The sequence below is a fragment of the Rutilus rutilus genome (assembly GCF_951802725.1).
Source record: "Rutilus rutilus genome assembly, chromosome: 2".
Taxonomy (NCBI): domain Eukaryota; kingdom Metazoa; phylum Chordata; class Actinopteri; order Cypriniformes; family Leuciscidae; genus Rutilus; species Rutilus rutilus.
In genome coordinates this window covers 17,569,589-17,593,536 of record NC_140210.1, presented here as the reverse complement: position 1 = coordinate 17,593,536, position 23,948 = coordinate 17,569,589, and the positions used below count along the sequence as shown (strand labels likewise).

Here is a 23,948-nt window from a genome sequence, read left to right as displayed (position 1 = left end):
AAGAGACGTCTTTCAGAAACATTAAAACATATTTTGTACAGTAGTGTCTATCATGGCATCAGGCCAAAAATATGGTTTCATTCATATAGCAAACAGCTGTCTGATGTAGCCAAGATGGCCATGGTGTGAGTTACTGACTTGCCTTAAAGGCACTTTGATGTGGCTCATTTATAGCTTGAAAGGACTGACAGTCGTCTTATGTTATTTTCTCTCTCTTTTTCTGCTGTAGAGGCTCTGACTGCAGTAGAAAGCTGAAGAATGTAAGTACACTGAAATCTTTACATGTGAATTTTTGTTGTTGAATTTACATTTTATTTCATGTTATTCTTCTTTGTGTTTTTTGAACGATTAGGTGCTCATAACCATATACTGGCTTGGTAAAGCTGCTAACAGCTGTGCAACGTATAACGGCCCCACACTCGACCTGAAAGAGTTTGAGGGGCTCCTCTCCATGATGCGAAAGGTAAATCAAATCTTGTCAAGAACACTAAACCTGTGAAACAGCCTGATTAATTAAATATATGCTCTTATATTTTTCATTCTCTATATTTTTTGTGTTTGTGTGTAGGAGTGTGCAAACGAAGAGTTGGACTCCCCTAAGCGCAGTATAAGGGACAGCGGTTACATTGACAGCTGGGAATCGGAGCGCTCTGATTCGCTGTCTCCTCCGAGACACGGCCGAGATGATTCGTTCGACAGCCTCGACTCATTTGGCTCTCGATCGCAGAACACACCCTCTCCAGACACAGTTATCCGCTGCAACAGTGATGGTATGACTTTCTCTTTTATTTATATTTTATTAGATTACGCTAGGCAATATTTTCAGCAGTAATGATACATTGACAATGATTTTGGTGGTGATGCAAAAGTAGACAACATTGTAATATAAATATGTTTTTTTAAGTGTCTTGCGATTCATGAGAAAGATATATGGTAAGAATAAGGTAATGTATATACTGTTCTTTTGTAGGCTACTTCCTATTTCTCAAGAAGTCCTGAAAAATGTATAAATAAATGGATCATTGTACAACTGTTTTCAACATTCATAGTAAAAATAAATGTTTGTTTAGCAGCAATTCAGCACATAGACTGTCCACGTCCAAACATTAATGCAAAAGTAGCTGAGGGTAAAAACTCTGGACTCAAAGAGAAGAATCATACATTCCTACATATGTGCAGTGTGGGTGTGAGAGTGCAGCTGTTGTGCTGGACAGACATTCACACACTCATCTGTGTGCTGAGTGTGTGAGAGGGTTCACATGAAATGCATTTTATTAGTGAATCCAGACATGGACAACAGGGAAATCAGGGACTGAAAGAACATAAAAACCCAAGAAACTTCTAAACAATAAATTGAATTTGTGTGTGTGTGTGTGGTTCAGGTATACCCTACATTACGGGGACAAAATGTCCCCACAAAGATGGCGAAATCCTTGACCTTGTGGGGACATTTATTGGTCCCTTATGAGGAAAACAACTTATAAATCATGCTAAGTGATGTGTTTTTTTATTTTATTTTTTATGTAAAAATACAGAAAGTTTTCTGTGATGGGTTTAGGGGTAGGGTTCGAGTTAGGAGATAGTATATAGTATATAGAGTATAGATAGTATAGAGTTTGGCATTGAGAAAGGTCGCATGTGACCGAAACGTTTGCCTTTTCTCTCAGTAAAAGCGCTTGATTTTATTTAAGCACTTAAGTTTAATTAAGATTACAGTGAAAAAATAGAAAAATTATTGATTTGTTTTATAAAAATAACTTTATTTGTTTGAAGTATTTTATTTATTTATTAAGTATATTACTTAATATCTCATAACTAAATAAGACAGGCTGCGTGACTGTGGAAGTATTACAGCAAGAAGATTTTTGGCAGGTTGATGTTTGTGAAAATGACCAAATAAACTCTGGAGTAAATATGGAGTAAAGACGTTTAAGCTTGTAAATATTTGCACTCAAATACATGCACTGAGCCTTTCATTAATGTTGGCCCTGATCTGGATGATGGTCAGATGGTGACATCTCACCTCATATGCAATGTATGTGTTGAATATGAATTCATGAGCTCTATCCCAATAGCACTATCTAACATATGCTAGAGTTCTGTAACTCTAGTAGTTTGATCTGAAAACCCATATAAATATGAAATACTAATACCAAATGGAACTTTCTTTCAATCTGTCCTTCTCACAGACTCTGAAGGTGACGCTGGTTTAAGGAAGTTGCCAGACGTGCGTAAGGATGACATGTCTGCCCGTCGCGTGTCCTACAAAGAGCCTCGTGCCGCTCTACCCTTCAACCAGTATCTGCCGAACAAGAGCAACCAGACCAACTACCTTCCCGCCCCCCTGAGGAAGAGGAGGAGCGACAGAGAGGAAGACAGGAGGAGTCCAAGCAACTCAACATCTCCTGTAGGCGGAGAAAGACCTCTCAGGTAATCACAGCCGCTGGGATAGACAGTAAGTGTTTGGTTTGTTTGATTTCTCAGGGAATTGGCTGGAAATTCCTCTTCTGGCTGCACAAAAGTCAGTACACAAGCATCATCTGTTTTAATGTGTCAGAGTTTGTTTGATTCATCCTGTTTTATCCACATGTGTGTTGTGAGAGCTGTGAAATTCCCCATTGCTCCCCACAGACAAGAATGCGTAGAAGTGGTAAAAGAGGGGGCTGGCGTGTCTCGAAGCCTTGCATTGAAGAAAAATTTCACCTGGGCTGATGAGAAAGGGGCAGAGCTTGAGGAGGCGGAGCTTAAGAAAATAAGGAAGCTTGAGAAGGCGGGAATTAAAGTATTACCCGCCTCTGTGCGATATAACAGGTCAGCGGTCAAAATGAGACCTTTCAGCATGTGTATGCAGCGACTAAAACTGCTAACTAGTTGTGTGTGGGACCCTGGTAGTTAAAAATTGGTGCTGGTGGTAACCACAAACCTTGTGTGTTCAAAGCCATGAGTTGTCATGTAACCTTAGGTTGTTGTCTGGGGAGTGTACGTTTGCTTTCGATTTGTGTTGCCGATTTATTTGTGCTACATTATAGCATGGAGTGACGCAGTTGTCAATTGGCTTTAACCTTTGTAGCTTGGCTAATGTTTTGAGTTGAAATCAGCTGTGTAGTGCAAAGTTATGCTGGCTTGTTCTGTCAGCTTGTGAATTAATTGGATGCGACCCTTTGACTAGTCTGAATCTGTTTATGCTAGGTTGTAATGAAGTGTGTGCGTGTGTGTGAATTGGTTTATTGGGTTGAGCAGATTATGCTAGTTATGCTAATTTGACTTATTTTAAAGGCCTGATGTCTGCACTCTGCATCAACTCCTGATATGGAAGCGCTAACATCTCTACGTTATCGAGTGCAAAAGTTGGTTTGTCAAGTTAAGTCCCATTCATTTTTTCTATAGGGGAATTTATTTTCAACGATAGACCCACTTGTGTGCTACAAGGTTGTTAATCGATGGTAAATACTTTTGTTGGAGCAATCAGTCTGCATAAGTCTGCAACTGATTTTTTAAATGTTCATGTTCAACAGTGAAAAACGACATTACCCACCATGATTCTGCAGGGAAATCAAATAATCACAACCAGAAAATCATGTTAAAAGAACTCTTTAGCGCCCGCCGACTCCCTTGAAGCACTACGAATGACATACACTGTCAAACTCATTAAATATATGCATAATATGCATATTTTGCAATAAATGTAGAATATATTGTTTCTATAAATAATCAACATTTTTAAATCAATAGTTTTAAATTTCACATTTTTGATTTGATTATGTCATTGTGTTTTATATGGGGAAAATGAATGGGAAAAATACTTCTGGAACCAAGGCCACTGAAATAGTGGATGCACTTTTGCACTCTATTTTTCAAAAATATTTTCAAATGTCGTCATGGCGAATTTTCTCCTCAGTCCAATCGAGAATCCTGTGGAGGACAATAAAGCTAAACCACCTTCACCTGACATCATTCTTCGGCGTGACAATGACTTCATGCGGGCTGCGGCCCCACATCAGTGGGACTCGAATGAGGAAGATGAAGATGCAGAGGCAGAGCAGAAGGTTCCAGATGTCCAAAAGGATGATCTTGCTTCCCGCAGAGCCCGCATGAATCAATTCAAACCGAGTGTTGCCCATAACTTCCTGCCAGGCTCTTGTAGTTGGAAGGACCGAGAGAAATGGGAGGGAATTAGGCTGGCATCCCAGCATGCTGTGTTGGAGAGAATGGAGAAGATGGAACTGGAGAAAAAGAGGTGTGCTTTTGACCGAGAGTGATGGGGTCATGTGCTCAGGGACTAGTTATGTTGGCTTGACAAATCCAACACAATGCTATTGCACACTGCTTTGAGTCAGGGTTTTTTCAAACTCTTTATCTCATAGAGCTTTCAAGTTACATTCACTAAACTCTGCACAGTCCTTAGTCTGTTCTGACTTATTTAATCTTCTCTATCTGATTGAATTTCTCCTAGTGCATGATCAAAAATTTGTGCAGTTTCAGTACATCTCTTCCCCGCTTTCCCCCAATGCCCAACCAACCAGAACACCTCAGCAACTGACTAGCAACCACTTAGAACACCCTAGTAACCACATAACTACCACCCTATAAGACAGGGTGGGTCCATAGTCTATAAAAAAAAAAATATGGACGTAGTGTATGTGACATCACCCGTAGGTTTCTGAAGAGCATTTTTGAAGCCCAAAGTGGGCGGAGCCGGCCGTCGCCATCTTGGTAGCGCGTCACTCCCGGATAAATGATAAAGGGCAAAAGGGCAAAAGGGCAAGACTAGCTGAGTTGACGTGGCGGCTAACGGACAGCAGACAAACGGCTAGTAGTGAAAGCAGCGGCAATCCACCTTAATTATGCAGAACTTTAAGGCTTAATAAAATTTAAACGGATGAAAATTCACCCCCAGAATTAGCTATATAGACAAAAACCAATTTTTTGCACCAGGCTGTAAACACATTTTTGTCTGCTGTAAAGTTTTTTTTTAGGAGTATATGGGATTGACTCTCTTTTGGAGCATGTCTCTAGCGGCCAGTCGATGAATTACAGTTTAAGTCACTTCCGTGTTGGTTTCAAGAGAGAGAACGGAAGGTTGCCGATTGGGTGGGACATATTGAACAGCTCCTCCCCTTTTTTAGAATAGCCAATAGCATTTAGTTTATATCACAGCTCGGCCAGAACTGTTGATCTTGGTAAAGCTGCAGTTTCCTCCTAATCTCTACCCGTTTCTCCTCCTCCATATCGCTTTAAAATAAAGCATTCTGTGCAGAATTCAAATGGGTCCGATACGGTTTCTGGTATATGCCGACGCATATGATTGCTCTGTGTTATCGTGTCTCTGGACCGGAGCAGACTGTGTGCGCGCTGCGTCGGTTCGCGTGACACTAACGTGAAACCAGATTTAATTTGCCCCAATGGAAAGCATATTTACACTGTCTGAATCGTTCCCAGTCTCCTAGTGCACTATGTGCCATTCACCATGTAGAAAATATTAAATGCGACTGATTTTAAAAGTGACTGATTTTAGCTGCAGCATCAGCGTCTCTTTTATAATGAAGGGGGCGGGACGCTTTAGATTCTAGAAAGCGTTTGATTGGACAGAAAATCTGATGAGATGCTGAAGTGCAAAGTGATGTAGTTTAAAATCATCAATATTGGCGGAAGTGAGAGACTGTAGGTTTTAAATGCTTAAATCTTCTAAATGCAAATTTTGGCATTGTTTTGGAGCACACTACCACCTTATAGATAACAGTAAAGCTAACATATTCATACTTAAAGCCAAAAAACTTCCAGTTTGATTTCATGGGGACTTGAAGCAACCAGTCAGGGATGCGTTTCTGTTTCCTGTACAACGGTGTAACTTGCTGCTTAACTTCCATAGTACGATGCATCTTTGGAGAAACGGCTGTTTCCTGCATGAAACCATAGTAACTTTGCCACAGATCCGTCGTTCGAACCATGTTGGTTCAACAACAACCATTGTTAATGCTGTCATGCAGGTGGTGAAGTATAACTTCTGCTAATTAATCGGTTTGAGATCGAATTAATGTCAGATTATTGCTGTAAATAACGAACATGCATTTGGACAACAACCTAAAATGGCTTACAGCTCTTCAAACTTCAAATCTCTCTTCAAAATATCAACATTTTCAAAGTATATAAGGCTGATATAAAATTAAACTTCTCTCTTCAGACTGCCCAAATATTTAAAGAACAAAAGGCCTACATAACCTTCAAACTAACCGTTAGTTTTAAACTTCCAAGTGAGACTTTGCCAACCCCGACAAGTTTGTCTTCACTAATTTTCCTTTTGTAGTATGGTGTTGTTCTATTCGCTTATGTAGCTCTCATATCTTTTACGATCACAGAGTTTCGCCCTATATACCAAACATGTTGTATCATGCATTTTGTATAGTACTTAGGTGAGTGCTATTATAATACTATGATCATTCTGGATGTCATTATTGGTATGGTTTCTGTGTTCTGTGGGATTCAAGCATCCATTTTCTTGTACCTCTTATAATGTTACATTTCTATCACAGTCAGGCTGACTCCGCCCCCCCTGAGATACCGATCATTACTCGTAAGGACAATCCTTTCCTGAATCTTGAAAAAGAAAGGGCAAAAGAAGGGGATGAGGAAGATATCAAAGAGGTAGAAGGGAAGATAGTTGTCCCAAACCCACAAAAAGATGATCTAGCAAGGAGGCGGACTGAGGGAAGGCCACGCCCTCCCAAAGATCCTCATCAGTCATTGGTCCAGACTTCCATCACTCAATCAGACCTGGAAACATGGCAGAGGCTCAAGATGAATACAGAGAGCAGGTGCCTCGAAACAAACACACACACTTTCTCATACATTTTTCTGATTTTCATACGTTAACCACAGTGTCCAAAATGAACACTCGATGAGCCCCGTGAGTAAATAAACTGGGATTACTGGTTATTTTGCTGGTAACTTAATCAGGAACTGTAACCTTATACATGGTTTAAATTTTACATGAAGACTGTGTTCAATATGATGCTGGAAGTGACTGAAAGTATGCAAGGAAAAAAAAAACAACTAAATAATCGCATTGTTATTGGGACAAAGTTAAAAAATAATTAAATAGAAAATTAAAAAATTCTGGTAACAATAAATGTATTTAAATGTTAAAAATTTTATATTTATATTTATATCCGATGTAAAGAAAATATTTTAATTCACTTGCTACTGTATTTGCATGTGTGGCAAAAAGTTAATTCTGGACCCATAATATCTATTGTCTCTCTCTGAGTATTCTGGTCAGTCCTCTTGCTAAGCTCAGTTTATCCTTCATACTGATCTACAGTGAGTCGGACTCCACCCCTGCTGAAGTGTCAATCATAACTCGCAAGGACAACCCCTTCCTGACCCCCGAGAAAGAAAGTGGGAGTGAGCAGGAGAATGAGGAAGGGACAGTCAGAGAGAAAGTGGGGTGGGTGGTGATGCCTGATGTAAAGACAGATGACCTGGCCAGAAGGCGGGCCCAAAGTGGGTCCGTCCCACAGAGAGACCCCCGGCAGTCATTGGCTCAAACAACCATCACTCAGTCAGACCTGGAGAAATGGCAGAGGCTCAAGATGAATACAGACAGCAGGTGCCTGACATGTGACTTTTACATCTGACCCCTGACCTAACATGACTCAACAACACACTTCAAGACCTTTTAGAAGTTTCACACGGCTGAAGCTCTTATACTCTAACTGTATAAACATAAACATATACACATAAAACAGATGACACCACTCATGGTATCAGTTTCTGATATTCAATCGCTTATCCAAGCAAATAGCCGTATTGGGTTTTTTCCCGGCTTGTGTCTAGCACTGTGTCCTAACCAGACATGGTGCAATAAAGGAACAGGCAATATAATCGTTTCCATATAAATTATGTCCATGATTATATTTTATCTAGAAGTTATTTTATAGTTTTTTTATTCCTTTTTTGCAGAACATATGTTTTTCCCCACTGTGTCATTGCCCTTAGGGTTTGCTATACAAAATACACTGCCGTTCAAAGGTTTGGGGTCTGTATGTTTTTTGGGGGATTTCTTTTGTTGTTGTCATTATTCAGCAAGGACAAATAAAATTTACCAAAAGTGACATGCATGTATAATGTTACAAAAGATTTCTATTTAACAAAGAACTTTCTATTCATCAAAGAACCCTAAAAAAAAAGGAAAAAATGCCTCACAGTTTCCACAAAAGTAAGCAGCAGAACTGTTTTCAGATTATCTTGAACACCAAATCAGCATATCAGAATGATTTCTGAACCCAAACTTTTGAATGGATGTTTAAGTTATATTGTGATGTATAAAAATACTCTGTCAACTTCTACGTATCTAAGTACATTTTTATTAATTTGTTGAGGCTTTAGTACAAGGACAAATAAAGCCAATAATGTTATCTTATTAATATCACACGTAATATTTTCCACACGCAGTATAAATGACTCTGCATGCAAATATGTTGCTACTTTTATATTTTAAGAAGTGTATGGTCTTCAAATATCTTCTGAATGGCTGTGATTGTGTGCCATCACACATTTTTTCTGTCAGTGTAGACAGACAAATCACTTGTCGCTGAAAAGTATTGCGGCTGGTTAAGACGCAGTGCGAGCCTAGAATATATTTAAATCAGTCACGGCTTAGAGCCAAAAAGCTCGGTCTGTCATTTGCGTGAGTGCTGCGTAAGAGGGCTCTGTGTCTTGTTACGCTGTTGTGGAGATGTTTGTTAAAGTGGGCCTTTGTGAGACTCCGAATTCTGTTTGCAGAGGGAAGCCCCTCTCATGCAAACAGACGTCACCAAGGCAACTATTGAAACCAAGAGATGCTTACAGAGAAAGAGGGAGGGGAGCATGTGAGAGTAAGACCAAATACTAAACTGTTGTACAGGAGCCAAGGCTGTGCATCATTCCTTTAGTATAGTAATTTCCCTTTATATGAGTCCAAAGGCCATGCTTGCATCAGCATCAATGGGTTTATTTGGATATCACACAGATTCCAATCCAAACATCCATGACAATCCTCTCTATATCATTGACTTGACTGTCAGACTGACGTGGTCTTTCTTCATTAGTTTTAGTGTTCATAATTCCCTCTGCTCCTCTAATTCTTCTCTCTTTCTCTTCTTTACTCACATGTCTCATGTATGTGTGTGCGTGTGAACAGCGATGACCCTATTGTCCCTCTGTGTCAGACGTGTCTTGAGAAAGGCTGCCTCTCTGTCTCCTCCAAGACGAAGGTTGCCAAGAACGACCTGGCCGGTTGCCAGGAACGTTCCTCCGGTGAACGGCGGCGTTTTGTGACATTTGGGGGTGTGACAGAGATGGAGAGTACTTCCTGGAAAGAGGAGGAGGATGAGGAAAGGGAAGAGGGACAGGGGGACGAGGCAGAGAAGCTTCGGTATCTCCTCTCGATGGCAACTGTTGCTGTGCCCACCATAGGGCTGGGCTCCAGACTGACAAAGAGAGCGGTGGGCAGGTAGGGAGAGAAAGAAAGACAGGAGAGAAGGATAGATGCATAAATACATGCACATTCATGCACAACAGACCGAAAAGGGGCCACATTATATATATTTTTTTAAACTAGAACAGTTAATATAGCTTCTAATGACTATTTGCCACTCTATTAGAAATAATGAATTCCAAGCCTAAGAGGTAAACAAGCTTTTTTTTTTTTTTTTTCTGCCGTGCCTTTGGTTAGTTCACCCAAAAATGAAATTGTGTCATAAATTACACACCCTCATGTCGTTCCAAACCTGTAAGACTTTTCATTCTTCTTCGGGAACACTAATGAAGATCTTTTTAATGAAATCTGAGAACTTTCTGTCCCTCCATTGGCAGCTATGCAACTTCATCACTACCACTGAACCTCTTTCAAGCCCCAGAAAGGTAGTAATGACATCATAAAAGTAATCCATGTGACCCAAGTGGTTTAACCTCAATTTTATGAAGTGCTGCGAGTGCTTTGTTTGCGCAAAAAAACATAATTTACCACTTTATTTACAAAATATGAATCTCCGACGCGTGTTCAAGAGAGCATAATGACGCATGCGTTGTGTTGATGCAAGAGCAGACATTGTTGCGTGACTGTGCATTGGAGATTAATATTTTGTATAGTGGTAAATTCTGTTGTTTTTTTTGCAAACAAACGCTTTATAAAATTGAGGTTAAACCACTTAAGTCACATGGATTACTTTTATGATGTCTTTATTACCTTTCTGGGGCTTGAACAGAAAGCTCTCAGATTTCATCAAAAATATCTTCATTTGTGTTCTGAAGATGAACGAAAGTCTTATGGGTTTGAAACGACATGAGGGTGATTTAATTAATGACAGAATTTTCATTTTTGGGTAAACTAACTCTTTAAGGCGCAATGTCAGAATTACAGTGATTACGAGATTCCGACTTATAAAAAGTGCTCACGTCCTCATAGAACGCGTAATTACAACTTGCAAACTGAACTTTCTGAGAGCTCTGACTCGTACAGCCACAACGTCATACGGAAACACAAAATGGCAGTGGCTTCAGAACAATCTGAAAATAAGTGAAAGACATACAATAGAGTTAATGTCGCTAACGCAGTGTTGAATAGCTAGCTAATGTCTTGCTAAATAAAGGTGATTAATAATGCATTTGCATAATGACTGTTATTTGTTGTATTATGGTTTTGTCTAATGATTATTCAAATGACATTAATTTTGGCATTTAATAGTGTTGCCATAGAAACGCACAGTTCCGAGTCTGAGGACGTGAACAGCTCTGAGTAGACTGTCCTGGTTGTCATTAGTAATTATGGTAATTAATTACGACATAGTGTGAACGCAACATTAATTTCCTGTTTCGTTGTTATTACTTCACAATATGACCCCTGTAGTCAGTGCTCATTGTCATCTTAGAATCTTGTCAGGAGCAGTAATTGTTGGTCCAGTGATGTGAAGTTTACCGACACACTATTACAAACACTGCTTGTTGAGGACTGCCTGTTCTCAGTTGTGTTTACAGAAGGATCTGGATGCATATACTCACCCTCAGAGTGTGTTGGAAATTGTGAATGTGTGTAGTGATCTTAGCCGTGATGCTGCATTAAAAGGGCATGTTGGTTTAATCTCACTGGGGTTTATGAAGCTGGTGGACTCGTGCCTTGAGAGATTGTTAGCATGATGCTAACAACTGTAGTACCCCTGAATGATGCTTAAAACTGCTTATATTTAGGTTGTTTAGGAGAGAAATTGAGGCTGTTAGTATGATGTTAACAACTGTAGCATCCCTGAATGATGATAAAACTGCTCTTATTTGGGCTGTTTAAAAGAGAAATTAGACGTGAATGGCTTACGGTGAGGCTGTTAGCATGATGCTAACAACTGTAGCAACCACGAATTATGCTAAAACTGGGCTTTTTTGGTCTGTTTAGGAGAGAACTTAGCAGTGAATGACTTACTGTGGTGGTGTGGACTGAAATATCTGAGTTTCATCTGAAAAGATGAAATAGTATGCATTTGTGCTTGTGTAAGAGAGTAAAAAAGTGTGATTCTGTAGTTTTGAGTAACTGCAATGCAGTTGCTTTGGTTCCCACTGGACTGCATCTTTCATTGCCTGTTTCTGCATTCTCTGTCCTTCACCCTCTTTTTTTTCCTTTTCTGTTTCTGACTCATTGTTTCTCTTTTTTCTTCCACGTCTCATACATCATGAACTAACTAACTTAGTGGAGATGCAAACACTGAGCCTGCTCCCATCATGCCCCCTGAACCTCCGAACCCTGCCGTGTTTGAGCTTAAACAGCCTTTGACCTCCACTGAGCGCAGGGTGCTAGAGGAGGAACTGGATAAGAAAGCTAAGGATGAGAGGGAGGATGATGAAGAGGACGAAGAAGAGGAGAGTCAACCAGATATAGAAAAGGATGACATGCTAGCTCGTAGAACAGGAGCATTTCTGAAGCCAGCAAGCGGGACGTCATATAACAGATTCCTCCCGCAGCCGAGTTCCAAGAGAGAAGGCACTGCAGGGGCTTCCATAGCCCAGAAAGGAAGTATCCAGATGGGCATGAGTGGAGACAGAGACCTCCAGTACCTGGAAAGAAACATAAAGACAAAGAGAACTAAGATTGGACAGAGGTGGGACAAGCAAAACTTACTAGAAATCTCAGACTTTTCTTTGTTCATTATGCATGAGTCTAACATGCTAACATGCTGTGGTGGAAAAGATTTATTTCCAGTCTTTTGAGTGCACTATTTATGGCTAAGGCAAGCAGGACTTTAAGCTTTTCTCATACTTGGTTTAGAATTTACTGCACTGTTTGCACTGTTAAAATTCTGGCGATACGATAAGCCTAAATCATTTCCAATAAATGGCTGATATTAAAATTCTGCACTGTATTGTCTAAATAAATAAAACACTAAAAACTAAAATCAATTCTACAAATTAATAAAAAATAATAATACCACTATTATGTACAGTATGTAAAATGGATATTTTTGGATTTGATAAAAATTACACTTAAAAATGGGACACCGATCTAAATATAAAAATAGGTGAAATTAATTAAATAAATAAAAAATAGATTAAAATGACCAGCAAATTAAATATCCAATATTGATCAATACGGATGGGATAATTAAAAAAAAATTGAATGTTGGCCAATTACTGATATGGTATCGATATCGTGCATCACTAGATTATAATAAAATAGGCAAAAACTTAACCTGTTTGCTTTAAGTTGTGCTTTGTGGAGTATTTACACTTTTGCTATATCAAACTGAGTTTAATTGTGTGAGTTAGTTATCAGCATATGCTATTTTAACAGAAATGAACCAGTCGATCAAGTGCCAAAGACTGTTCCAGTTGCTGTAGTGACCCAAAAGAGCCCTGACATTGTGCGCTCATCTGGAACTAACGTCGATTGCTCTGGCGGTTATGATGATGATGATGATGATGATGATGATGAATGTGGGGATGATGGTCATCTGCCAGATTTTGAGAAGGATGACATGTTAGCGCGAAGAACTGGATCTTATCAAAAGCCCAGTGCAGTGGCAGGACAGGCTTTTAATGCATTTCTGCCCAAACCTGGTTCTGTCAAACACAAAACCATCCCTGTCAGTGGATCGCAGTCATTCTTCAAGACTAGAGAGCAAGAGACAGCCCCGTCTCTGGACAGGTTAGGACCGCCTGGGAATGAAGTGTTTGTCTATGAGTGCAAGGAATGTTGCGTTTGTGGTGCCCGTGCAAAAGAAAAATGCTTACATTTCCATTCAATTATTAACAGATTTTTTTAGATGTGGGTTTGAGCTTGCTGTGTGCAGTTGATTTTCAGAGTACAGAAAATAGATGTCTTGTCCAACAATGATATTTGGTGGCTATTGTCTGTTTACTAATATCTGTGACTGGTTTGGCAAACTATCATTCTTGTCTCTAGGCGTTGTTTGATTTATAGCTCTATATTTTTACTATTTTATCCTATTCATTTATTGAGATTCTTTCAAAGAAAGTGATTTTAAAAAATGCATTAAAAATTTAGTGTGGAAATTACAATTGCATATTCTTTCTTTCATTTGGGTTTTTTTCTCAGATAATATATATAATATTAATTCGTCATAAGTATCAATAGGTCTTTTGGTTTTTGAATTTCTGTTCAATGTTTTTTGCACTTGTTTTCTCAGTTTTGTCTGGCTGGTCTGTTTTGTAGTCAGAGAACAGAGAGCCTCAGCCTCCCTTTCACTGCCCTGCTTTGCTTTAGTAACCATGGCAACTTTCTCAGCTTCACCCTTAGCTCTGTGGCCCCGCCCCCAAGAGATGCTGAGAACATGCGTAAGAAGTGTCATCAGATGATGGACAGGCAGGAGGCGGGCTCTGTGGGTGTGGTGGGACATGAAAGTCTTATTAAAGATGAGACTATTACCAAAAGCCCCTCCCCTATACCCGACCAACCCTCACGCCGGTCCCTTTGGCAGGAAGATGATGATCTCCCCCCAATGTGAGAAAGCACTTTCAGGACCAATTTATTATTTTTGAAAAGAGCTCTTACTGAAATGTATTTTTTGCATGGAAAGAGTGCCTGTATCTCTGCAGTTTATCATTGTTTTTCTTTACTTCACTCACTGGTGCAATGGTTACCTTTAAAGGTGCTATAAAGGATTTTATTATTGGAATATTTTATTTAAACACAGACACTCTCATTTAAAGAGTTCAGCTCTGCTTACAAGTCATTAGAGGGTGGCATTTTAGAGCTGGTGATCTAATGGAGTTATGGCTAACATCATTTATGGCACCGTTAAAGTCAACATAAATGCTGCTCAGAACCCACTGAGATTCTGTGTGAATATTTTGCTAGTTTTCTTTTTCATTTTTTTAATAAAGTTCACTATGTGTAATCGTGCACAATAAGATCAGGAAAGTACACTAAGAAAGTAAATAAGTTTCATTTTTAATTTTCCTGCATAAAGTGTCAAAACCCTTTTAAATTATATCTAAAATTAAGCTTTTAAAAATAAAAAATTATTATATTGCACAGAAGCTAATATTTATATACTGTGTGTGTGTGTGTGTGTGTGTGTGTGTGTATGTATGTGTATATATATATATATATATATATATATATACACTCACCTAAAGGATTATTAGGAACACCTGTTCAATTTCTCATTAATGCAATTATCTAATCAACCAATCACATGGCAGTTGCTTCAATGCATTTAGGGATGTGGTCCTGGTCAAGACAATCTCCTGAACTCCAAACTGAATGTCAGAATGGGAAAGAAAGGTGATTTAAGCAATTTTGAGCGTGGCATGGTTGTTGGTGCCAGACGGGCCGGTCTGAGTATTTCACAATTTGCTCAGTTACTGGGATTTTCACGCACAACCATTTCTAGGGTTTACAAAGAATGGTGTGAAAAGGGAAAAACATCCAGTATGCTGCAGTCCTGTGGGCGAAAATGCCTTGTTGATGCTAGAGGTCAGAGGAAAATGGGCCGACTGATTCAAGCTGATAGAAGAGCAACTTTGACTGAAATAACCACTCGTTACAACCGAGGTATGCAGCAAAGCATTTGTGAAGCCACAACACGCACAACCTTGAGGCGGATGGGCTAAAACAGCAGAAGACCCCACCGGGTACCACTCATCTCCACTACAAATAGGAAAAAGAGGCTACAATTTGCACGAGCTCACCAAAATTGGACAGTTGAAGACTGGAAAAATGTTGCCTGGTCTGATGAGTCTCGATTTCTGTTGAGACATTCAGATGGTAGAGTCAGAATTTGGCGTAAACAGAATGAGAACATGGATCCATCATGCCTTGTTACCACTGTGCAGGCTGGTGGTGGTGGTGTAATGGTGTGGGGGATGTTTTCTTGGCACACTTTAAGCCCCTTAGTGCCAATTGGGCATCGTTTAAATGCCACGGCCTACCTGAGCATTGTTTCTGACCATGTCCGTCCCTTTATGACCACCATGTACCCATCCTCTGATGGCTACTTCCAGCAGGATAATGCACCATGTCACAAAGCTCGAATCATTTCAAATTGGTTTCTTGAACATGACAATGAGTTCACTGTACTAAAATGGCCCCCACAGTCACCAGATCTCAACCCAATAGAGCATCTTTGAGATGTGGTGGAACGGGAGCTTCGTGCCCTGGATGTGCATCCCACAAATCTCCATCAACTGCAAGATGCTATCCTATCAATATGGGCCAACATTTCTAAAGAATGCTTTCAGCACCTTGTTGAATCAATGCCACGTAGAATTAAGGCAGTTCTGAAGGCGAAAGGGGGTCAAACACAGTATTAGTATGGTGTTCCTAATAATCCTTTAGGTGAGTGTATTATATATATATATATATATATATATATATATATATATATATATATATATATATATATTCCTCATTTGCGTTTTGTCAAATTCAATAAAATCAAGAATTTGTGATTTGCTATTTCTCTTGAACCTTTATTTAACTGACAAAGGTGCAAAGAAAATATTTCCCATGTTTTCACTGACCAACGTAATTTAAATTTGTAAATATAAACATATTTTGATATAGCTGCAGCGCACTCCAAAAAAGTTGGGACAGAGGCAAAATAAAAGTGAAAAGATTATTGAATATCCAACTGTTTTAAAACAGTCCGCACTGATTAGGTGAATTAGATGAGGTATTGTGTTCGGGAATAATAGTACCATCCACCAAATACTCAGTCTTTGCAAGCAAAGATAGATCATGTCTCACCACTTTATGCCAAATTTCACACAATTCAAAAATCTAATTTCTCAATGCAAGATTGCAAAGATTTTAGCTCTTTCACCATCTACCATTCGTAATATTGTGAAAAGATTCTGGGAATCCAGAGAAATTTCAGGCTGTGCATTTTACAAAATGTCCCAGCTTTTCTGGAAATAGGTATTTTCAATATATATAATGTGTGTGTGTGTGTGTGTGTGTGTGTGTGTGTGTGTGTGTGTGTGTGTGTGTGTGTGTGTGTGTGTGTGATTGTAATATAGTGAGGTAAGTTTTATTTTGATGGGTAATAATCAGTATTTTATATTTATAAAGGTCTGTGCTTAGTGTTCAGTTATGTTCAGCTGTTTTGTTTTGTTTTCAACTTTATTTATTTACTTTTTTTATTCATTAATGTTCTAGATTCAGAGCTACTAGTGTTTCTGATGAAACAGAGTAAGTTTCTTTTATTTCCTCTCTATCTTTCCGTCTTTCATTCCTTTTCTTTCTTGCTGTTGCTGCAGAACTGAGCAGTTGCATGTACTATAAACACATGTGTTCAACAGTGTCTCTATTCACATGCAGATGCAACCATTTTCTAAACTGACATACACTCTCTTACTCTTTATGCATGCATTTTCAAAAACTAAGTAGTCAAGCCTGCCCCTACACATGCATGTAAAGGCATATGTTTGAATCTTTCTCATGGTTTGCTGTTGTGGATACTTATGTTCCCTGGAAGTGGTTACACATGCATACATACTTTTATAACCTCAATCCACTACACGTACAGCATACCCAGTTGCATTAAAGGGATAGTGAAAAAATGTAAATAAATGTACTCGCCTTCATGTTGTTCTAAATCTATAAGAATGTGATAGTCACTCTTTTCCATGCACGTATTTATAATAAATTGGACGTTTCAAGCTTTCAGTTCTCAAGTTCCTCAGATTTCAGTCTGTTTCTTACATAAAGCTATTGTATGGCTTCATAAAATAAGTCATAGTCTATATATAACCAATTACAACCAAAAGATTGGTTATACAGTATATACAGTATGTACACCTGTGTATATATATATATATATATCGGAAAAGAAAATAGTTCAATAGTTTATTAAATGGTATAAAATGGGTTTTGAACAACATGATTGTTTCTTGAGCAATACATTTTTTTAATTGTCATAATATATGTAGATCTATCTTTCCTGTAGTTGTTCTGTTTGTATTGTACATGGTCCTGATAACCATACATTGTTCTTCTACTTACATTTCTTCTACATCATTCCTAGTTAACATCATACTGACATTTCATATCTTTTATCAAGAATTTCCTGTCTTTGTGCCTTCAGGTCTCAGAGGAAGAGATAATATTATTTTGGATCTGACTTTAATTTCGTTTAAAAGCATTACAGCACTTATAAATGTGCCTTTGTTTTTGTTTGTTATTCAAAGGAGTGTGAGTTTGATTGACATGCGTGATGAAGAGGATGAGCTTGCTTACCTTCGGGCGCACAGCCAATCACGGCATGAGCGCCTACACAACCAGTACAACAAACTCAAAGAGGAGGAGGACCAGTGGCAGGACGTGAGTCATACAGTACAAACCCACACACAAACACGTATTTAACAAGCTCACAATTGTATACATGTACGTTTTCTGGCTTCTGTGTGTAGGACTTGGCTCGCTGGAAGAGTCGGAGACGAAGTGCTTCTCAAGATCTGATCAAAAAGGAAGAGGAGAGGAAGATGATGGAGAAACTAATGACAACGGATGGAGGATCCGCCTATCGCAGGAAGAGCATCAAAACATACAAAGAAATAGTAGAAGAGAAGTGAGACAAATTAAAATCTTTACACCATTTAGATTAGCAGATAATGGGGGTTTAGTGAGTATGATGCACGTTTTGGCATTGAAGTACAGTGACAAGGCAACTGTTAAGTGAATTCGTGTTTCAGAATTTATCAGGACTGCCTTAGGGTCAATGACATGATGCTCTTTCTTTTGTCTGATGTATTAATGTATTAAAAAAATACAATCAAGTCATTCTTGAATAGATTCCACCTTCTAGAATGAGCATATTTTTAATCTTTGGATTTAAATTCATTTAGATGTCAGAGATGTCAAAAAATGTAATGATTGAAAAGTACATTACCATTCAAAAGTTTGGTATCAGTAAGATAAGAATACATATAAATTAATAGTGTTATTCAAAAAGGGACAGTTAAGACTTTTACATTGTAACAAAAAAAAGTATATTTCAAATGAAAACTTTATATTAATCAAAGAATCCTGAAAAGATGTATCACAGTTTCCACAAAAATGTTTTAAATATTGATAATTATAAGAAAAGCACCAAATCAGCACATTAGAATGATTTCTGAAGGATCATGTGACACTGAAGACTGGAGTAATGATGCTAAAAATGATGCTATTCAGCTTTACCATCACAGGAATGAATTACATTTTTAAATATATTAAAATAGAATTTATTTTATTAATGGAAAATTTGTTATTACTTTGCACATGTGTCTTAAAGTAAGATTTTTCGTTTTCTTTGTCGTAGACAGTCTAATATGTAATTGACATTCTATTGATCTCACTCTCTCTCTCTCTCTCTCTCTTTCAGAGAGCGTAGGGAGCAGGAACTACATGAACAATACTGTAAAGCCTCCACTCCAGAAGAAAAAGCAGCTGTGCTTCAACGTTATGCTCTCCGTTTCACCATCAGCGATGCCATATTGGAGAAACTCCAGCTCCCTAAACTGCCTTCTGCTGCCTCACCGATGCACATGTCACCTCTCCATCAGCCTGAGAAGAAGCCAACATGCACCGCCCTAGTAGAAGCAAAGGTTCCAGAGCCTGCACAAACTACCCAAACACACCCTGTGATCCATGTAGACCAGACGACTGCACAAAAACAGGCACCGGCGCTGCCCAAAACCACTGAACCATCACCTGCCAAGTCCATCAGCGCTCCAGAAGTCCTGTCAGCACCCACGCGAGTTCCTCCTGCTCCATCAAAGCCTGTTCCCCTCATCACCCCAAAACCCTACAGCCAGCCAAAATTCAGCCAAGGCCTCCGCAAATCAATAAAGGCAAGGATATTTAATCCTGGACTTTAACCTCAATAACCAATTCCTTTCAAAATTAACTAGGTAGGACAATATTGGGATTAACACATTTTTGGATACCAAGGACACTGAAATATGATACTTTCCCTGCAAAAGACACTCTTACTGAAATATAAAGACAGCTATAGAGCCATTTAAACAATATGAGAAAAGGTATATTATATATATATACAAATTTTATTTGAAAAATAAAATACTTTCTTCCCCTCGAATTTTATGTGGTCCCCAGACCCCAGTTTGAAACCTAATGAGACCTAATCTTTTATCGGGATAGTTCACCCAAAACATTTTATTCTGTCATTACTCACCCTCTTGTTGTTCAAAACCTGTATGACTTTCTTTCTTGCGTAAAACACACCAGAAGTTATCTATCAGAATGTCCATGTTGCTTTTTTCCATATAATGAAAGTGAATGGGACCAGTCGAGGTCACCATTCGCTTCCTGTGTATGTAAAAAACCAACCTAGACATTTTGCTGGACTCCTTTTGTGTTCCATACAAGAATGAGTAAATAATCTCTCATTTTTGGGTACATAATTAGCTTGAATAATTGTGTGTTCTTTGTTTTTAATACAGAGTGATGGGCTGATACGTGTGAATGGTGAGAGCACTCAGCAGGAGAGCAGAGAGAGGGACGATAGAAATTCTGTGCATCGTCCTATCAACTTCTCTCCCTCACCTCCAAAGCCAGCCACTCAAAGTCTACAAAACGAGGAGCTAATTGTGTTGGAAGCCTCAGACCACCAGCAAAACTTACAGACTTCCATTCCTGAACAAGAGAAAGAAGTTGTAAAGATGGAAAAGGAATGTTCTCTTATTTCTCAAGAAGAGAATATCAAAGAAGACAACTCAACTGCACTATCGGTGTCAGAACCAGCAGGTTGAAGAATATAATATTATCCAAAGTTTTCTTTTTTTTTTAGGGGTAATATAATGCGAAAATAAACTTCATCCCCGGTCCAAAAATACAATTTATTGAAATTAAAGGGATAGTTCACCCAAAAAATGAAAATTCTGTCATCATTTACTCACCCACTGTAAACTGTATGACTAATTGTTCTTTTTTGTCCATACAATGGAAGTCAGTGGGATCCAATGTTGTTTGGTTCCCATGTTCTTCAATATTGTATTATATATATTGTGTTCCACTGAATAAAAAATAAATAATACATGTTCAGAGCGACAGAAGGGTGAGTAAATAATAACAGAATTTAGGTGGTCTATCTATTTAAGTAGTTCCAACTTTCGTAACTTTCTGATGTCAGAGTAATACATTAATGCTTGACTGCTCACGTTTCACATCAACAATGTTAATTGTGTTCAGCAACTTCACACTAAGTGTGTTTACATGCAAACTTCTAATCAAGCACATATAAAGTTATAATATAAAGTAATATGATGTGACCCCTTTAAAGCAAAGGTATATACTGAATCATTTTTATATTAACTTATAGTTTCCTATTTTATCAGGAAAGCAGCCAGTGCCAGACACAATGATGAAGCTCAGCTGTGTTGTCACAACAACCATAGTGACAGAACTCACTCAGACACACCAAATCCCACCAAATGACACGTCCTGCACAGAGCAGGTGGGCCTTGATTTCGCTCTTTTCACTTTTTAATAAAAGTTCATTGGTTTTTGAAACACATCCACTGATTCCTAAATATAAAGCCTAAAGTTGCTGGAAAGTAAATGATTAGTTTGGGATTAGACCGGATCTTGTTCAGGTGACTTCTGTTTGGTGCTTCATAGGGTGCATCTTTAAACTTTGATACTTCTGATTGGTCAGTCGTTGCATTCACGACTTCTAAACTGTTTAATTTCCAATATAGCTGCACTAGTTTTATGTCTTCACAAGTAAGAAAATAATTCCAAATAAATAATAAATAAACCGATATTTAATATTACAAGTTGCCATGTAATAAGCAGGATAATGTACAGTCAGCTGGTCATTTTCACAAAATAGACACACAAATTAAGTTCAGGATGGGGTCCTGATCACCCTGTTAGGGTTATTTTTTTTGCATAGCATACCTTGATGAATAGGGTGAATGTGCTACTGTATACTGATTGGAAACCTGCTTTTATTTCCATTGACTTTGTGAAAAACGCGAGAATCTTTAATCATTTCCTTTTCATTCCCATCAGCTTGGTTCTGTCCATAATTCATGTGATTTGAGCTCAACTGCCGAGACCAGCAAGGCTGACCAGACTTCATACTCACTCTCACTGACAGGTAATACAACTCCACTTGCCAAGTCCTTAATCTCTCATAATGTGATGAACAAATGAATCCTTACTCCAACTTTCCCACTTTTTAGTCCTCCATTTACCTCCACTGAATCTTCTTTTGGGTTACCTTTCTTTCTGGTTTATCTTTTTCGATCTTTTTCTCTTGCTTTTTGTCTCTTTCATTGACTATCCATCTTTTCTGGCTGGTATCATTTGATGTGCGTGTGGGTCTGTTAGAGTCCTCACATACCTCTTGTAGCTCTAGGTTACGCTGGGAGTTCTTCGCTCCAACAGGTAAAACTGATAGATGAGCTAATGGCACAGGGCTTCCTTCTCCATGAACAGAAGATAATCCATCTGCATCATCTCTCGTTTGTCAACCTCCTTTGACTTCTCCTGTGGAGGTGCATTGTAGAGTAAACGCTTGTCTGCTGAGGGCACTATGAGGCAATACTTTGTAAACTGTATTTAAATGTAGAGGAAAGTGGGATAAACAATGCCACTTTAACTTTGTCCTATAGTAAACGACAAAGGAGACAGATGTGAAACATATGTCAGGGTTCTGTAACCCAGACAGCAACATGTACATCTTGTACACGTGGATTCAACACGTACCAGATGCGAACCGAATCTGGGCCGACACTATGTTGCTGTCTTGGAAGTTTGGTTACACTTTATTTTAAGGTGACATAGTTACATTGTACTTACTCAAATAAGTACTAAGTAATATTAATTACTTACCATAGAGTTACAGTTAGGGTTTGGTTTAGGGGTAGTTACTTGTAATTATGCATAATTTACTGTTATTACTATAGTAAATACATGTAGTAACGTGTAACTATACGTAACCTTAAAATAAAGTTATAAGTTGTTTTTTTTTTGGAAATAAATTATAAACATTTAATTCAGCAAGGACACATTTAATTGATCAAAACTGACAGTAAAGACTTTGTTCCAAAAATATATATATTTAACATAAATGCAGTTCTTTTATAACTTTCTATTCATCAAAGAAATATGTATCATAGTTTCCACACAAATATTAAACAGCACAACTGTTTTCAACATTGATAATAAAAATAGTTTATTATTACTGTGATTAATTTTACACATTTTACTGTGTTAAATGCAGGCTTGGTGTGCATAAGAGAGTTCTTTCAATAATATAAAAAAAATCTTACCGACCCAAAGCTTTTGATTATTATATTATATTATATTATATTATATTATATTATATTATATTATATTATATTATATTATATTATATTATATTATATTATATTATATTATATTATATTATATTATATTATATTATATTATATTATTACAAATAAAAGTTATGCACTGAAAATATGATACCAATATACCATACCAATATGTATGATATCTATTTTTAGATGTGGAAAAAATGTGCTTTGGCATAAAATGTATTTCACTTGCAGAATGTAGAACATTGTAGAGATGTAGAAAATTTCCTTTGACTTTGATTTACCAGTATATAGTATATATTTACTAGTATAGTCACATGACAACAGTCGTTTCTTATTCAGGTTTAAACTGAGGTGATTGAGTTTACCCACTCTCCCATCTGTCCCCACTCTCTCCTCAACTAAAGACCTTTCCTTGTAAACATAGATTTGTGCGTCACTTTGTCCTCATCAGGCATCTGTAGCATGGACATATGTCAGCACTTCATGGGCACAGAATAGATTTATTTAATCTGATCATTGCGCAGTCGTGCTAAAAAATGATTTATGTAGAAATTAGGATGTTCTGTTTTATATTGCTTTTACTGTTGTTTTCATGTCTGTATTTTAACAACTCTCAGAGAATACACCCTTCTTGTTTTGGCCCCATGTATTCATATCCATCTCAGGTGATACAATCACAATCTGTGATCAAAAGTGGTCAAATACACTGGACCACACTGCATTGAAGTAGCCACAAAATCGGAGAGCCTCAAATTCATAAGTGGAGGTGCATGTAAATAATAATAACGTAATAAGTGTAAACAGGGATCTGTCTTGAAAGAGGACCATGAGATGGATGTGATCATCGGGTGTTAACAGAGCCATTATGCCTCAAAATTGTGTCATTTTAGTGTTTTATACTCTTGTATCTGTGCACCAGTTTAAACTCCTGTGGTGCTATCGCTTTCATTAGCGTAAGACGATATTATTGAGTATATGATGAGTTTCTAAAGCCTCTGTTTCCCTCTCCTTTTCTCCACAGAGGGGATTGACTACTCAACTGAATGTGTAAGTACTTCAGTCGTGCCAAACTCACACCCATTCTTCCAGAATCTCTCCTTATTTCCTCTTCTTGCACCTCTTTTCAGTCTTTTTTTCCTTTATTAGTCACT

The 23,948-nt window shown here is 38.1% G+C and overlaps 1 protein-coding gene across 2 annotated transcripts in view; it reads left to right on the top strand.

The window, feature by feature from the left end:
• The window catches only part of limch1a (LIM and calponin homology domains 1a), a 57,357-nt gene that overhangs the window by 19,174 nt on the left and 14,235 nt on the right, over positions 1 to 23,948 (top strand). For both annotated transcript variants that reach the window (XM_084402896.1, XM_084402895.1), the window contains exons 5-24: positions 230 to 260; positions 353 to 463; positions 569 to 770; positions 2,190 to 2,430; positions 2,632 to 2,811; positions 3,899 to 4,237; positions 6,531 to 6,812; positions 7,319 to 7,606; positions 9,179 to 9,490; positions 11,715 to 12,122; positions 12,812 to 13,165; positions 13,766 to 13,981; positions 16,643 to 16,675; positions 17,674 to 17,806; positions 17,896 to 18,053; positions 18,849 to 19,317; positions 19,930 to 20,233; positions 20,824 to 20,942; positions 21,503 to 21,590; positions 23,819 to 23,844. In XM_084402896.1, coding sequence (XP_084259022.1) covers positions 230 to 260; positions 353 to 463; positions 569 to 770; positions 2,190 to 2,430; positions 2,632 to 2,811; positions 3,899 to 4,237; positions 6,531 to 6,812; positions 7,319 to 7,606; positions 9,179 to 9,490; positions 11,715 to 12,122; positions 12,812 to 13,165; positions 13,766 to 13,981; positions 16,643 to 16,675; positions 17,674 to 17,806; positions 17,896 to 18,053; positions 18,849 to 19,317; positions 19,930 to 20,233; positions 20,824 to 20,942; positions 21,503 to 21,590; positions 23,819 to 23,844 — 4,294 coding nt within the window. The remainder of the gene's footprint in view (positions 1 to 229; positions 261 to 352; positions 464 to 568; positions 771 to 2,189; positions 2,431 to 2,631; positions 2,812 to 3,898; positions 4,238 to 6,530; positions 6,813 to 7,318; positions 7,607 to 9,178; positions 9,491 to 11,714; positions 12,123 to 12,811; positions 13,166 to 13,765; positions 13,982 to 16,642; positions 16,676 to 17,673; positions 17,807 to 17,895; positions 18,054 to 18,848; positions 19,318 to 19,929; positions 20,234 to 20,823; positions 20,943 to 21,502; positions 21,591 to 23,818; positions 23,845 to 23,948) is intronic.